The sequence below is a fragment of the Anastrepha obliqua genome, chromosome 1, assembly GCF_027943255.1.
Source record: "Anastrepha obliqua isolate idAnaObli1 chromosome 1, idAnaObli1_1.0, whole genome shotgun sequence".
NCBI classification, from domain to species: domain Eukaryota; kingdom Metazoa; phylum Arthropoda; class Insecta; order Diptera; family Tephritidae; genus Anastrepha; species Anastrepha obliqua.
This window is the reverse complement of record NC_072892.1, coordinates 33538385-33553799: the sequence shown is the minus strand read 5'-3', so window position 1 is coordinate 33553799 and position 15415 is coordinate 33538385. Positions and strand designations below refer to the sequence as shown.

General features: G+C 39.0%; 2 protein-coding genes across 6 annotated transcripts in view; both read right to left on the bottom strand.

Annotated features, from left to right (window-relative positions):
- The window catches only part of LOC129253028 (transcription factor E2f1), a 190568-nt gene extending 184402 nt beyond the window's left edge, over window positions 1–6166 (bottom strand). The window contains exon 1 of one of the 5 annotated variants that reach the window (XM_054891248.1): window positions 6077–6166. The gene's annotated coding sequence lies outside the window, so the exon portion shown is untranslated. Of the gene's footprint in view, window positions 1–3596; window positions 3697–4245; window positions 4467–5249; window positions 5394–6076 lie in introns of those variants that run through there. The other 4 variants (XM_054891245.1, XM_054891249.1, XM_054891246.1 and 1 more) reach the window with 4 other exon arrangements.
- Window positions 6167–9065: 2899 nt separating this feature from the next.
- On the bottom strand, window positions 9066–10104 carry LOC129248919 (protein archease-like). Its single transcript, XM_054888535.1, has 3 exons — window positions 9911–10104; window positions 9801–9825; window positions 9066–9736 (listed from the first exon to the last, which is right to left on the bottom strand). The coding sequence occupies exons 1-3, from the start codon at window positions 9963–9965 to the stop codon at window positions 9346–9348; spliced, it is 471 nt and encodes a 156-aa protein (XP_054744510.1). The 5' UTR covers window positions 9966–10104; the 3' UTR covers window positions 9066–9345.
- Between the last annotated feature and the right edge of the window lie 5311 nt (window positions 10105–15415).

Genomic DNA, 15415 nt, shown 5'->3' with positions numbered 1-15415 from the left:
GTAGGCACTTGCTGAAGGCTAAGTAATATCCAAGGCATATGAGGAGACTTCTACATCACTTGACTGATAAGATCTAGGACTACACACGAGAACCACTGGTAGTATACATAAAGGCTATACACGACATTCAACGACATCACTTTTAAGATCTTCCCAGAATGTCGTAATCGTAATTCATATATCACTCATTGCAAACGAAGAGCTTCAGCTGCCTCATGAAATCCGCGCTACTTTGGCATTCCTACTTATCCAGATCGAGCCTCATATACTCAACATATGTGCGGCATGTGAAGGTAGCTCGCACGACACTAATTATCTATTCATATGTCCCTTAAACCCACTCATCTAACCCTTCGCCCTTCTGCACCCACCCAGTCAAAACCACATATTTCCCGGCCCTATCGCTAGATAAGCTTGACGACGAGTTTGATAAACTGTTTTCCTCATGGGACAATATACACTGCGAAATCTTCTGTATTGTACAGAATACTACACCCACTCATCGAGTACAATGTCCTCTCAAGAAGAGAGAGAGCATAGATTCACTACAATGCAATAGCCGCTTCAAGTTGATTGGATCTTTGAACCTGTGTGAAGCATTGTGAATAGAAGAGGGCAAAAGAGATATTCAGGACAAGCCTGGGAAGCCGCTTGGTTAGCTAAAAGATCGAGCCTCAACACTGAGAGGATCTGCACCATTTTTTCTGGCACAATGTATAGAATGCAGAGGTGTGACTAACATCAAACTGTTAACCGGCTCTCAGCGGTTTGTTTACGAAAAAAACAGATTGTGTTGGTGATAGACGAAACAAATCAACAATGTCTATGCTCGTTTCTTACTTTGTTGCCGTCTGAACAACAACTGATTAGACGAGTGTGTAAATACGCGTGAAATGAGCGGGCAGAATTCTTCTGCCGAGTCCCCTGGAACGTGCGAGCCGAAGTTACACTTGCAATTTTGCTTCGGATGCCCAAACCTGGTAATCTATCATCCTTACTTCGCTGGGGGACATCATCCAAGAAGAGTTTAGTACAGAGATGAAGATTTTAAAATATTTGCATCATCAAAGGTCATTGAATACTTCGAAGCAATCTGTTCACGTTTTGAATGCCATTTTTGGGACTTGCCCGCAGCGGTATAGGTGCACCAGTTTCTCGATTCCGATGACATATTGAGAAGACAAGCTCAAGAAAATGGCTCATTATGGTCAGAGCAAGAGCAGGCATGTGCTAAAAAATGTTCTCTTAGATTTCCTAAGTGGACTTGGACAAAGTACTGTAAAGGGCAGATCTGACACAATAGATCTCAATCTATGTACACCGAACAGGGACTGCCACGCCATCAGCATTCTCCGAAATACATTTAAATTCAAGGATTGTTTTGGGGAGTCAATGACCCAACGCAGATGGAAACCATCTTTCGATCATTCGAATATAAAATTATGGTAATGTTGGAAAATTCATGCAATAGAGGTTAAGTTTTGTGAGCAGATATTCACACATACATATGTATGTTTGATCGTACGATCAACTCAGTGGCGAGAAAGTGGGATCGATACGGCAGGTGATGCAAACAATAGGGTATAGCACAGGCATCATACGAGTAGAGATCATCATTTCCCAACGGATTTATGCGACCGGAACTATCCGAATGTATGCCCAGCCAAGGACTGTATAGGGAATAACAAAAGTAATTGTAGCGTTGCTACACAAAACGTAGTATTTTCAAAGGTTTAAAAAACTCATAACCCACATCAAGAATAAACTGAGAATAGTCACGGGCCACTGGAGACTGCGTAGTAATCTGCACATGGTCGGTATATAGTCCACTGATTCTTGTCGGTTCTGCGACCAAACCCAAGATACTCCAATGGAGTATATCCTTGAATACAGCGCTATGGCACGGAGAAGGTGAGATATCTCGGCCAAGTGCAGCCAGAAGAAAGGCACATACGGTCAATCCAACCCATCAATCTTGAGTTTAATAAGAGAGCTGGGTATGTATAAGGGACTGTGATGAATAGAGAGCACAAAAGACCATGGGGTCGAAAAGCAAACCTCTATCAGAAATACCAGGGTGGAAAATCAACTAAGTAAACCTGTTTTGAGGATTGTCCCATCATTTTCCATATAAAATCCAATAAATCGGCTAAATCATATTGGGAAAGGAAATAACATTTGTTGAGCCCATAAAATTTGTCATACAATCAATTTTAAGATCTAGTTTATCTGCCAAATCTTACTAATCCGCTAATGGAGATGTAATTCAAGATATTTTTTCGTTCACCTGCTCACTGGCCAGATGACAAGATGCCAATAATGATAGGTGTGCAATTTGTGAAAGAAGAAAACGCATCCAAAATTTGTTGAGAAATACTACTGGAGTGGCAGTCATTGGCCGATTGTGCTTGTTGTCACATTATAATCCCCATACATTTTTGGGGAATGCTGCTGAAGTACTGCTAACGTAGAACCGACTATCGTGATTGGCCGGATCGAGTTGTTTGAATAACAGACGCAAATGTGTTTAATTTATTCCTGGTGTGCGAGGAACACAATCGTCGCATTATGAACACTACAGAACACCCACAACCTTATTTTCAGTTATGACTATAAAACCGTTCAAAAGTGCAAGGACTTGCACAGGGAACTTACGGGAAACAGGTGACTGGAGCAATGCACACCGAAATCATTTTAACTATACGCTATAAAATAGAAGTTTACTTAAACCCAGTCAATGCATGCATATGCAAATTAAACAAGAATGAAACAATCAACAACACGATGAACGTAAAAGAAAAGCAACGCCAACAACGATATTAGCAGCGACGCAGCAGCAGCAGCATTAGCAACAAAAATTTAAAACTGCGCAGCAGCAGCGCTGCACGACCATACCAACGACAACCGACGACCAACGACAATGGATGATGATTCTGATTCGATTTCGAGTCACTCGCTTTTTACTTTTTCTCCCCATTATTTTTATTCGTGCTTTTGCTATGTGCGCTTTTGAATTGCCTCATTTTGCCCCTGATATTTCTTCAACTCTTATTTCGCTATTCCAACAATATTGTTGTTGGTTTCAATTTTGCTAAAGCAATTGAGTAGAACTTGTAGCTGCAAATTTGGGGTCTTGAGTCATTTCTTTTTGTGTGGACTTTTCACTTGGAGATGGAGTGAAGTATTGGCACACCAGCTGTGTTCATTATTGACAACGCGGCAATATCCAAAAAAAACATTTGGGGAAAATAAATATGCACATACACACACACACACATGTGTCTGTTTGAAGAGTACATTGCAATGCATTGCATTGATATCACCTGCTCACCCAATAACATGTCAATAATATAGTCGCCGTCAGCTTTCCCACAAATGCCGTCAAGTGAATTTTCCGGCTACTACGGTTACTAATATGTACACTGCCTACACTTTCACCACCCCGAACTTATCGCACATTGTTTGCGTGCGAAAAATATATGATGTAGCAACAGCAGTGTACTGGCGAAGCACCACTCGTTCGAACACGTTTCTGGCACATATTATCTGCACCGAATTTATTGGAATTTTTTGTTTAGTGATCAGCAATTTTTTACCTTTACAACGCTACCAAATATGTACATAACCACCACGTGTGAATACACCAAAATCACAATTTTCCATCATCATAGCACTTCGATTACGAATGAATTCAAATTTTGTTCAAAATTAGCTATGAAAAATTCCTATTCTGCAGATGGTGCGCTTTCGTCGAATTTCGGCCGACGATGGTTGACAAACGGCGCGTTTTGCTGGTTAGCAGCTCGCTGACTGGCTTTGCAGCGGTGAACAGTGTTTGCAAAGTCGACGCCAACTGAGGCGACCGCGATAGCAGCACCGACGACGCCGTTGTTGGTTCTGGTCGTTTACAGTAGCACAGGCAAGAAGAGGTTCACGCCGGGCGAGCCGAAACGAACCAACCGAGCAGGCATTCAAAAAACAAAAAAAAAGAAAGAAAAAAAACAGAAACATTCGAGAATCGGAGTCGCGGATAGCATGGAATGGCGCATCAGCCGGTGGTTAGGCAATGGCTAAACGAGCGCCAATAACCGAGGCAATATGTGGGGACCATACCTGGTCAGACGATTCCAATGGGCTGAATATGCACCCTTGTACCACCCACCGTAGATGCAATCGCCGGTACGGCTGCACGCACATACACATGCCCATGAGCAGCTTGTTTCCACACATATTGCATGTACATACCTTAAGAGGATCCAATGCACCAACTATCAGTTAGTTGGTCATTTGCACTTTCAATTTGACATTTTTACGCTTTTGCGTTTGTCATCCAATTTTCTTTTGAGTAATTTAAATATATAACTCAAAATTGCATATACAATTCTTCCCCACAAGTACACAGTTTCCTAATTTTTGAGCTAGTTGCGCGTTTAACCAGTAACTGCGTTTCCACTGCAAACGAATAAAATCCACCGAAATCGGCTGACAAGTCGTTGCTAACTGGCAGTATTCTCTTCCACTTTGTGGGCTAACCAACCGTTCACTCACTTCTCCACTCCACATGCACAAATGAACATATGTATGTACATACATACACACATATCATACACGTTGATGGTGGCGTCGACGCCAAAGTCAAAGTCGCATAGGCGATGCTTCGGCGTGTTGGTGTTTTTGTACTTGTTTTTGTTTTTTCTTATGGGGCCGGTAGAGGAATATAACGAAAAAATGGAATTCCACATATCACTAAGGCGCGTTGCCAGTCGCTGCCACTACCATTCTACATTTAAAAAAACACCAACAAAACCAAAAACTATATAGTAAGTAAAGCCACCAACAACTCCAACCAAAAAAAGTACGAAACGAATCGTTCTTTCATCGGTGTTGTTGGTTGTGTTCACTGTTCACGCGTTTCGCTTTCGTCCGTCCACCACTTTTCGTTCTTTTACAAAATTTTCCTCGTGCCCACTTTACCCAATCTAACAAATTCAAAACTTTACACGTTTTAGAAAAAATTCTTATGGACTTTAGGCAATTGAAAACATTGCATGCAAATTAAAAGTTCCTGAAAACACACCTAGCCAATTGTCTTTAAGAGATTAAATATGCACGAATTGACTGATTTGCTGTGCACACGACCAAATCGTCGATGTACCGCATTTCCGGAAGGTGGTGGCGTAGTACGGCCCTGTTCTGTAATCGAATTCGCACTCGCTCAATTCCCTTTGTGGAATAGGTGATGTACGCACCTCAAATTGCTACACTCCCTCAATTTGCAGCATTTGACTAAACACTTCCTGGTTATTTTGTACTTTTCTTCACTTCAATTTCAGGTTGATCCAACACAATTCACATACCACGCTGCCAGCAAACTATTGCTGCTGTTCCTCTGCTTCTACTGTCAGTGCTATGCTTCGCTACATATCGGCTGCTGTCGCTCCGTTGCCTTTATTGCTGCCTTTTGCTTTTGCGGATAACTCTGCTCGCGATGAATTTTCGAAAAGCCGCAACAACAAACAATGTTTTTTTTTTGTTGTCATTCGAGTGTTTGAAGTGTTGTTGTTTACATTTTGACACTTGTCAAATGTAAATCGTTGTTGCAAAAGCAGCCGCGACCGTTTCATTCATACAATTTATTCATCGGATATGTATGAGCGAGATAGAGTTGAACACTCACCGGTTGCATCCCCTTTGCAGTGCGTGTGCTAAAGTGAGTGCCCCCTTTGGTATATGGAGTTGGAATTAGTGGACCGGCTGATGAACAGCTGTGCAGCTAGCTGTAAATGCGAATTGGCGTATACAACCTCACAAGCAGAATTGGAAAGTTCCGCTTCGGCAGCATAAACCATATTTAATGGATAACCAATAATTTTTGCTTATTCTTACTTATTTACTAGGTATGCGAATTAGTGGCGCGGGTATACGAATTAGTATTAATATAATATTATTATTTGTGGCTTATGGACTGCAAATGTTTTAAATGGTATCAAACAGTTTGCAATACTGTATGATCGCAGTGATACCTTTATTTATAATTTGTAATGTTTCTAAAGACAAAAATTGTGCGGCATCTTACCTTAACTATGATGATGAGTGATTCTTACTTGCTTGTATTAAATTTCAATTAAACTATAGAAACTTATTGGTTGCTGCAGAAAATGTGTAAACGTTCCCGTGCTGTCAAAAAAAAAAATGCTTCGGAAATGTAAATATTTACGAATGCTGAGGTTAAAAGAAATAAGTGAATAATGTCAACATACGACAGCTGACTATGGTGTGGGAAAAAGAGAGTACTAGATTAGAAGAATAGAATGAAAAGTAATAGATTTCAGCCATGTTGAGGAGTTTTAGAGTTGAACAATACCCAAATTGTGAGAAACCCATTAGCAGGATTAGGAATATAAAAATTAAAATTCAAATTAAATATAAATATCAAAATTGCATACCTTCAAACCAAATCAGCAGGAGCCTAAATTCAAAAGGAAATTAATATAAACAAATTTTATTCAACAATAAAGTCGCATAAATACCCAAATATGAACGAATAAATAAATGGATGGATGGAAATGGAGCATATCCTTATTTATATTATAATAAAAATTATATTTTTACAAAATTATTGTATTAACGGCATAATTTACATGGGCTACAAGTATTAATATAAGTAAATTAAGAAAATGTAGCCATTGGGAGTTATTGTATTAAATCAATTAATGCTATAAATTTTACATATAAATTAGAATTAAAATAAAGTTGAACAGTTTTTTTTGAGTCTAGGTTAAAAAATTTGGAAAAAAGTGCGTGTAGCGTAATACACATAACAAAAGTGAAACTTTCATGGCAGACAAAGAAAGAGGGAGAGACCCGAGAGAGAATGAGAGAGAGAGAGAGAGAAAGAATATATATTTAAATAAATTCACAACATTTGCAGAGAATACAAATAGAAAAAATTTACAAAAAACGGAGAAGGGTCGACCGGTGTAGGTAAACACCGGACACAAACCGTGGCAAGAACGCGCACAAACGCAGTGATTCCAGCACCGCAGCAATGGCACAAATTACCGCAAGGCAATACCAATAAATCCGACGCCGGAATGGATAGCACTTTATAGTACGCACAAGCACTACCCAGGAAACGGAAATAAGCGCTAAAAAGTAGGTACAAAAAATATTGGGACCAAAAAACGCTCCAAACAGTAGGCACCAAGGAAACACATATAACGCCAAAAAGTAGGCACCAAAAATATATTTCCTCCAAGTTTGCCCCAACAATTAAGCGCCAAAGAGTAGGCAGTGTTATTTATTACTAGAATTCAGCAACCACAAGGAAAAACTCAGGAAAACTAGCCTAAAGTGTATCTAAGATATATATAAGGTATAGCTCTCTCTCTCTCCTTTTCCTCTACGTTTTATCTTTTTTCTCTCTCGCGGCACGAAAATGCCCAAAACGTTGCATGGCCTTGAAATTTTACTCTCCATTCTCGCTCGTCCATCGACGCCTAAGAAGTTTTACTTCAAAAATCCAGATACATTGTTTACAGTTAAAATTCATTTTAAAAAATTATAAATAATTGGCGCTTAAACTTCTGCTAGGTGCTTGGCCGATCCCTCCTCCTATGTATGATGTGCATCTTGATGTTCCAATGCCTGCCGAGGGGCGACCGCTATTTGAAAAAACCTTTTCTATTTCAACTATTTTTCATGCACGGAGATTCCTTATACAATTTTCAATTAAAAACTAAATATGCAAGGAAGTTGCCATAACGTATGTACCGCGAGTGGTGGAGATCAAATTGAATTGACTTGTATGATTACGTTTTTTGATGTTCTTTTATATTTATTAAAAGTATATTTATTTATGTGAAATTCGTATAGCTTATTTGTATTCATAGTTCCATTTGCTTATACATATTATATATTTATACATATTATACATTTATTTATAAACAATGTTTAATCGCCTACAATTTTCTGTCAAAGTTGCCGGTACACAACGATCAGCCACGAGCAACAATGAATTGTGGAATTTATCGCTCCCCTTTTGAATACTTTTTTCTCACTTTAGAAATTGGAGTTAGCGAAGGGGAAACCTACGCGCTCTCTCAAATATGTAGTTGGCTGATGCTACATCCAATTTATTGTATTTTGCGTTATTACCTCATTCATTGAAGTTCCGAGACTTGGGGCACGTATGTATGCATATGTATTACATCCAAAGCCAAAAACTGGCGGGAAAGTTGGCTTATTATTTAACAAGTATTTGTAAACATGGTAACAAGAGCTTTCTGAATGGCTCATTGAATACAACTTATAAAGAAGAGAGATAAATGACAGATGTGAAATTTGCATTTTATGGATATCTTATTTTTTTTTTATAACGCTGTTTATTATCTTATGCACTATTATTCGAATAAAGTATGAAGAAAATATATATATGTTATATTGCATTGTTGGTGTATCACTCACTTCTTTAAAAGCAAATTTATATATTGCTTTTTTTTTTTAATTTTTTGTGCTACGTTTCTTTTCATTGTTTTCGGTAAGTCGCCAAAAACCATTCACAAGGCCATTAAGAGTTCAATGATCTTCAAAAATCTACACAGCCATAATCGAAATGCAATTACTTTTGTGGTCGTGTAAAGGGATGCAAATTTGTAGTTATGAAAAGCATTATTGGGAATATTATGAGAAATGCATACTCCAGCGCTTCACAGCGAATATGCGCATATGTATGTATGTCTGCAGATACTGTCTACTGGCATGTCTACCATTCTCGCTGCCGGATGTCTGATGATGGCAATACAAATGCATTACGCAGCCCTTCATCCTCAGGATGCATTTCATCCCTTACCTGGTTTTTTTTTTATTTTTAAGACTGGTCTGGCGTTTTTGTGGGTTTTCGCAGTATTTAACAACGAAGCGGGCTCATTAGCTAAATAGTAGTGTGAAACGCCAGTGTACTATAGATTTGCAATCAACGCTGTCATTTCCACGAGTACACATTTGTGTTTTGGACCTGACTTTGAAAGGTCTGCAAAAACTACAAAGTTTAAAAACAGTCAAAATTTTATATTCTAGTTTTTAAATTATTTAATTTCTGGGAGACTCACTTGTACAAAAGTATTAACAATCGCTTTACAGTACTCTTAAACATTAAAAAATATGTACATATATTTTACACTAACAAAACGTACATATTTAGTTCGTTTGACGCAAACAATTCTTGTAGCCAATTCAACAATGTAATTTTTAGATTAAGTAATTATTTATTTCAACTTATGTGCTTATTGAATTGTATGAAGCTTGCTCGGCAAGGGAAGTTTCTTCCAACTCAATCGTCCAACCTCAAATATCGATAATAACAAACACTTCAAAATGGTTTTCTTCGGGTTTTTGTATCACTTGCATTGCAGAGTAGGTAATCGCTTTCACCTCAGTACCCTGCGGATGTTTGCCAATTTCGAAGGGTTCGCCATAGCAGCGGCATTCAATTTCAAAGTCTTCCAAATTGAATTTAGTTATTTCCAATTTTCTGCAAATTATATAAGGTTCGATGGAGAAGAGAAAGAGCAGTTCATCCAGAAAGTGATATAGTAAGCCTTCGATATCATCGCCCTTGGCCTCGACCTGAAAACACTGCTTCACAGACACATACTCGAGTTCGGTCATATAGCCAAACATAGCCATGCCACATTGCTCGAAAGCTTCTTGTAGTGTGGATCCCCAGGCATGTAGTCTGTAATGTAAGTATTAAATGTAAGTACATTTTTTTACTGTAGTAATTAAATATATTTACTCACTGCACATCGGCTGTGTGGTCCAGATCTGGAATAAATAGAAATTATTTTATCAACTTATGCGCATACTCATGTAGCTCTGCTGGTGACAACGCGTCTTTTCCTGCACTTACATTCATATTTGGTTTCTGGCAGCCAGAAGTTTTCCTTGCTGAATTCCACTTCCATTTCGTTCAGCGAATTTAAAATAATAAGTATAAATTTTAATTTTCTTTCAACTTATCGTGAAATACCGCAAATGTTTGCAAATAACAGCAATTGAACGGCAAACGGCTATTAGTCACCGGTGTGTTTTTTGTTTTGGTCGGAATCAGCTGTTCGACGAAAGAAGTGTCAATAGGTCGTGTGTGTTCATAGGTAATAGATGAGATACGAAATGTTGTACAAGAATGTTGCAGACAAAAATGTCTCGTATACATGCTGCTGAAATTGGAAGGGACATTTTTAAACCATTCGATGTTGTCGGAAAGCAATTTTGCATGTTGCATGTTCCAAATGTTGCCTGAAAGCAATTTTGCATGTTTATAGCCTTACTAGGAGCGTTATTTTCGTTTTTGTTTGTTGAACCGTAATTATTACGGTAGTCATATGTGTATGTATAGAGTAGGATCGAATATAACTCATTATTGCGATATTTCAAATTACATTTTTTTCCAATAATTAAAATAAAAATGATAAATGTTTAAATGAAAAAGTTATCAGCAAATGTTGAAATACGCATCCATTTACGAAAATACTGTTTCGAGTAAGTTTTTTACCAGCATTTCCCCATTTACACACACAAGTAACTTTTTTAGCGCCCAAACAGATGGACGTGGCGAGTGGAAATGTTGCATAGTCGCTATTAAAATAAATATAATAAGATTAAAGATGGGGGAAAAATGCAAGTTGAAGCAAACAAAAAAAAAAAAAAAAATACCAGTCTAACGGTTAGACGCGATAGAAGTGAAACCTTCCGTAAAACAAACTGAGAGAGAATGAGACGAAAGCAGCATTAGGGGCGGGATAATTATAGGTTCATTATAATATTGCTATAAAGTTCATATTTTATTTTCTTCATTTTATTATTATTTATCCTCAATGTTTTCAATTTCAACAAATGATACGAGTGGCTTATGATAGCTAAAATATGATACAAATGCTTTGGTTTCGATGTTGTCAACATATAAGGTTGTCAAAAAAGTCTCGCGGTATTTTTATTGAATTTTCAATTGTTCATAAAATTGGTTATAATAATGCGATTTAAGTCAAATATGCGCCGTTTTGTTCGATGGCGAGTTCCCTACGAGATGCCAACTTCATAATGCCCCTTTTATCGAAGCTCGTTTCCCTATTGTCAAAAAACTCGGAGAGCCAATTTTCACAGGACTCTCTTGTGGACAACTTTCGACTACCAAGCTCGTTCGCCATGGACAGAAATAGGTGGTAATCACTTGGTGCGAGATCCGGACTATACGGTGGATGCAAAAGAACCTCCCATCCGAGCTCCCGGAGCTTCTGGCGCGTCACCAAAGATGTGTGTGGCCTGGCGTTGTCCTGATGGAAGACAATTCGGCCTCTGTTGATCAAAGATGGCCTCTTCTGCATGAGTGCGGCATTCAAGCGGTCCAGTTGTTGGTAGTACAGGTCCGAATTGAGCGTTTGGCCATAGGGGAGCGGCTCATAGTGGATGATTCCCTGCCAATCCCACCAAACACACAGAAGAACCTTCCTGGCCGTCAATCCAGGCTTGGCCACCGTCTGGGCAGCTTCACCGCTTTTCGACCACGACCGTTTGCGCTTCACGTTGTCGTAAGTGACCCACTTTTCATCGCCAGTCACCATCCGCTTCAAAAACGGGTCGATTTTGTTGCGATTCAGAAGCGATTCGCATGCATCCATACGGGCAAAAATGTTTTCTTTCGTCAAGTCGTGTGGCACCCATACATCGAGCTTCTTTTTGAATCCAAGCTTCTTGAAATGGTTTATATCGGTTTGATGACTCATGCCCAGCTCTTGGCCGATGCTACGGCTGCGACTATGCCGGTCTCTTTCGATCAATTCAGCGATTTTATCGCAATTTTCGACGACAGGCCTTCCGGACCGTGGCGCATCTTCGATCACCTCTGCACCAGAACGAAAACGTTGAAACCATCGTTGTGCGGTGGAAATGGAAACTGTATCGGGTCCATAAACTGCACAAATTTTATTGGCAGCATGAGATGCATTTTTGCCTTTATCGTAGTAGTACTGTAAAATATGCCGTATTTTCTCTTTATTTTGCTCCATGTTTGCGACGCTATAACTCACGAACGACTAAAAGCAAACAACAATTAATCAAACACGTGTTAGCACGTGAAAAGAGCTTTCCAAAAAGCTCTAGCGTGAACCGATGCGACGAATACAACTAGAACTACGCGCTTGCAAAGACAAGCTTGCGGAAATACCGCAAGACTTTTTGGCCAACCTTATATCTTTGAAATACCGCGTCAATTGTTGTTTTTGATCGTGTTGTCGATTCAGTGCGATTGTTACACATTTTTAAATTGAATGTTGTATTGAGAAAGTCAATTGAAGGAACCGCTGTGTCCAATGCAAAATTTACGTTAAAATCGCCACTTAAAATCATTGAAACTTTATCGTAATCTTTTCTAAGTATCCGCGATACTTCTGGTGTATACTTTATTAAATTTTCGTGAATGAATTCCGTGATGCTATTTATTGATTTTTTTCTGTCGATATTCACGACACTTTTCTGCATTATTTTTCGGCATAATTGCGGTAAATATTTGTTGGATACCCTATCCAAAAACTAAGCATGTGGCAACACTCAACATAACTCGGATGATTTTGACAGCGATTCGTAATAACGAGTGCGAGAAGAAGAACAGAAGCCGACGCAGACGATCTTGATATACGCATTTTCTATAAATTTTAATTCTTGTGCATTGTATTTTTATTGATTAATGAAATAAACTAATTTGTATTATCGGAATAAGAATAAACGCGTGACACGGTCACAACAATATTTAAAAATGAAAATATTTACGAATATAGAAATACACACGCGGTTGCTATTATGAGCGTCCCCAGCAAAACCTGCGTGACCGAAACTCTAACACAATTAATATACATTTTTTTGAATGTTACAAACACATATGCCGCAGGTTTTGCTGGGGCGTGACCGAAACTCTAACACAATTACACATATGCACTCGTATTTGTTTGAAAATCGACTTTTTTTTGGTTCTCCGTCACCTTTGGAAAATGTGTAAACAGTAAGCAAACTTTATTCAAATATTTTCCCCCATTTTTGCATCAGTAAAATTAAACAAACGCCGTAGCCGAATGGGTTGGTGCGTGACTACTATTCAGAATTCACAGAGAGAACGTCAGTTCGAATCTCGGTGAAAACACCAAAATTAAGGAAAACTATTTTTCTAATAGCGCTCACCCCTCAGCAGGCAATGGCAAAACACCGAGTGTATTTCTGCCATGAAAAAAAGCTCCTCATAAACATATCATAAAATAAAATAAAATAACTGTATAAAAAAAATTTTTTTTCTTGTGATTCGAACCAAGGATTTTGGATCGGGAGCTCACATTGCTAGTCGCTCGGCTACCGCGCCATGCTGTCGGCGCTGGCCTAAAAGTTATTTAGTTCGTCGTTACGTTTATATCAACATATAATATAACGCTTCGTAGCCAAGAGTGTCGCTTTTTTCGTTTCACTTTTTCTCAAATCACTCCCAACGATTCTAAAGAAGTTTTCACTTCAAAAAAAGCAAAAAAAATCGTGATTGAAGAGGTTAGTAATCCTAGTTTTTTAATCACAATAATAATACTAAATTAATTGTATCATCATGTAAAATCCATTTAAATGTTGTTGTTGTAGCAGTAATACAAGCCCCATCATTGTGGCCTGACTCATCTAAAGGTGGGCCCAGGAAGCATGCTGTTTCGATAGGTTGGGTTCAGAGGGAGAGGGGTAAACTAGCCCTGTCTAGTGAACCGCATATCATATTAAATGTCTGCTGTTACATACCAATTTTTCCTAACTAGATTAATTTTATCAATTTTGAATTTCAGTACAATAGTTCTGCGCTTGTTCTGGACGTTCACTGGTACCAAACCACAACCTTCGATACTGTGAGGATTACAACGCCACCCGAAGGTATTGAAAACTTTTTGCTCCCACCAGGTTTGAATTAGATGTGAGCGGCGAGTTATCTGAGTTGCCTACGAACATTAGTAAATTTTAGATGTCCATCTTCCAAACGTAGAAGAATTAAATAAATGATTGTTGTGGTTGCAGCAGCCTAACCACAGCCTGGGTAGATCATTGCTCCGCTGTGTGTTGTCATTTAACCCGATGAACGTGCACAAGGCAATGAGCTTTCCCCATCAATGGCCACCTTATTCGGCAAGTGGACATAAATACATACGATAGCCATTGGACTCAACGAATTTTTTCATCCAATACTGCAAAGCTAAGAAAGACCTCGAATAAGATTCATCGAGAGACAATCACCAACTTCGCTAAATCTTCACCCAAGAACGCCGAGCTCGCTGAACAATCATCAACTATTGTTGATGAAGAGCTTCAGCTGTCTCATGAGGCTCGCGGACACAAATGTGTTGCTTGTGAAAGATACTCTCTTCACTTGCCCTCAAAAGGAACTCATCTAACACCTCTCTCTCTTTGCTCTGACTCAGCTAAAGCAATACGATATTTGAGCTTATGGTTAGATGATATTGATGATTATAATTAATGGGGAAACCGATTTATTACTTTTCAGAGTCAGAGGCAACAGGCGCCCGGTAAATTTTTATCACACCAGACAAATAATGAATGGAAAAAAATATAATAGGCGAAATTCAGATAGAAGAAATTCTAAATGGTCGTTCGAACTCCCTCTGAACCTACTAACAACTAAAAGCCAAACGTGGTTAATGTTTTAGAAAGATGGATAGAGATATAACAAGAGTAATGTTGCAGTTTTTTTTAAAAGGTTGTTATTTTTTTCCTATAAAAGTGTCCTGCTTCTTGCGTATGCTGAAGCCACCGACATCATTGGTCATAATGCCGCTTTTACGGCTATTGAAAAGGAGTCCACACGATTGGATCTGCCGTAAACAAGGGCAACACCAAAAATATGCTGGCGTTCCTCAGGGGATCGTAGCGTCTTGAACCACAGATCGAAGTTAACAACTATAAATTCGATGTGGTGAAGGAGTCCATTTGTCTTGGTTCCGCTATTACCAGCAATAACGATGTCAGCCTTGAAATCAAGCGAAGGTTAACTCTTGCCAGTAGGTGCTACTCAGTGCTAAGTGCGCAATTGAGTAGCAAAGCCTTCTCTCGATGAACGAAAACAACACTCTACCAGACGCACATCATCCCGGTGCTTCCCTATGGCGCTGAAGCCTGGAGAGTCAAACAATCAGATGCAGTCGTTCTTGGAGTTTTCGAAAGAAAGTACTTTGCAAGACTTTGGGCCCTGCTCACGTAGATGACGGTTACCGCAATCAAATGAACCTCGAGTTGTATGAGCTTTACGGAGATATTGACATAGTCAAACGACTAAGAAGGCTGGGTCATGTCGTCCACATGGCAGGAACTGCTCCGACGAAGAAAG

Excerpts from the sequence above, each read along its gene's own strand:
- LOC129248919 (XM_054888535.1), bottom strand. The coding sequence starts at position 9,965 with ATGGAAGTGGAATTCAGCAAGGAAAACTTCTGGCTGCCAGAAACCAAA. Across the intron at positions 9,826-9,910 it reads GCCAGAAACCAAATATGAAT|ATCTGGACCACACAGCCGAT; the intron begins GTAAGTGCAGGA and ends TATTTATTCCAG. Across the intron at positions 9,737-9,800 it reads GACCACACAGCCGATGTGCA|ACTACATGCCTGGGGATCCA; the intron begins GTGAGTAAATAT and ends CTTACATTACAG.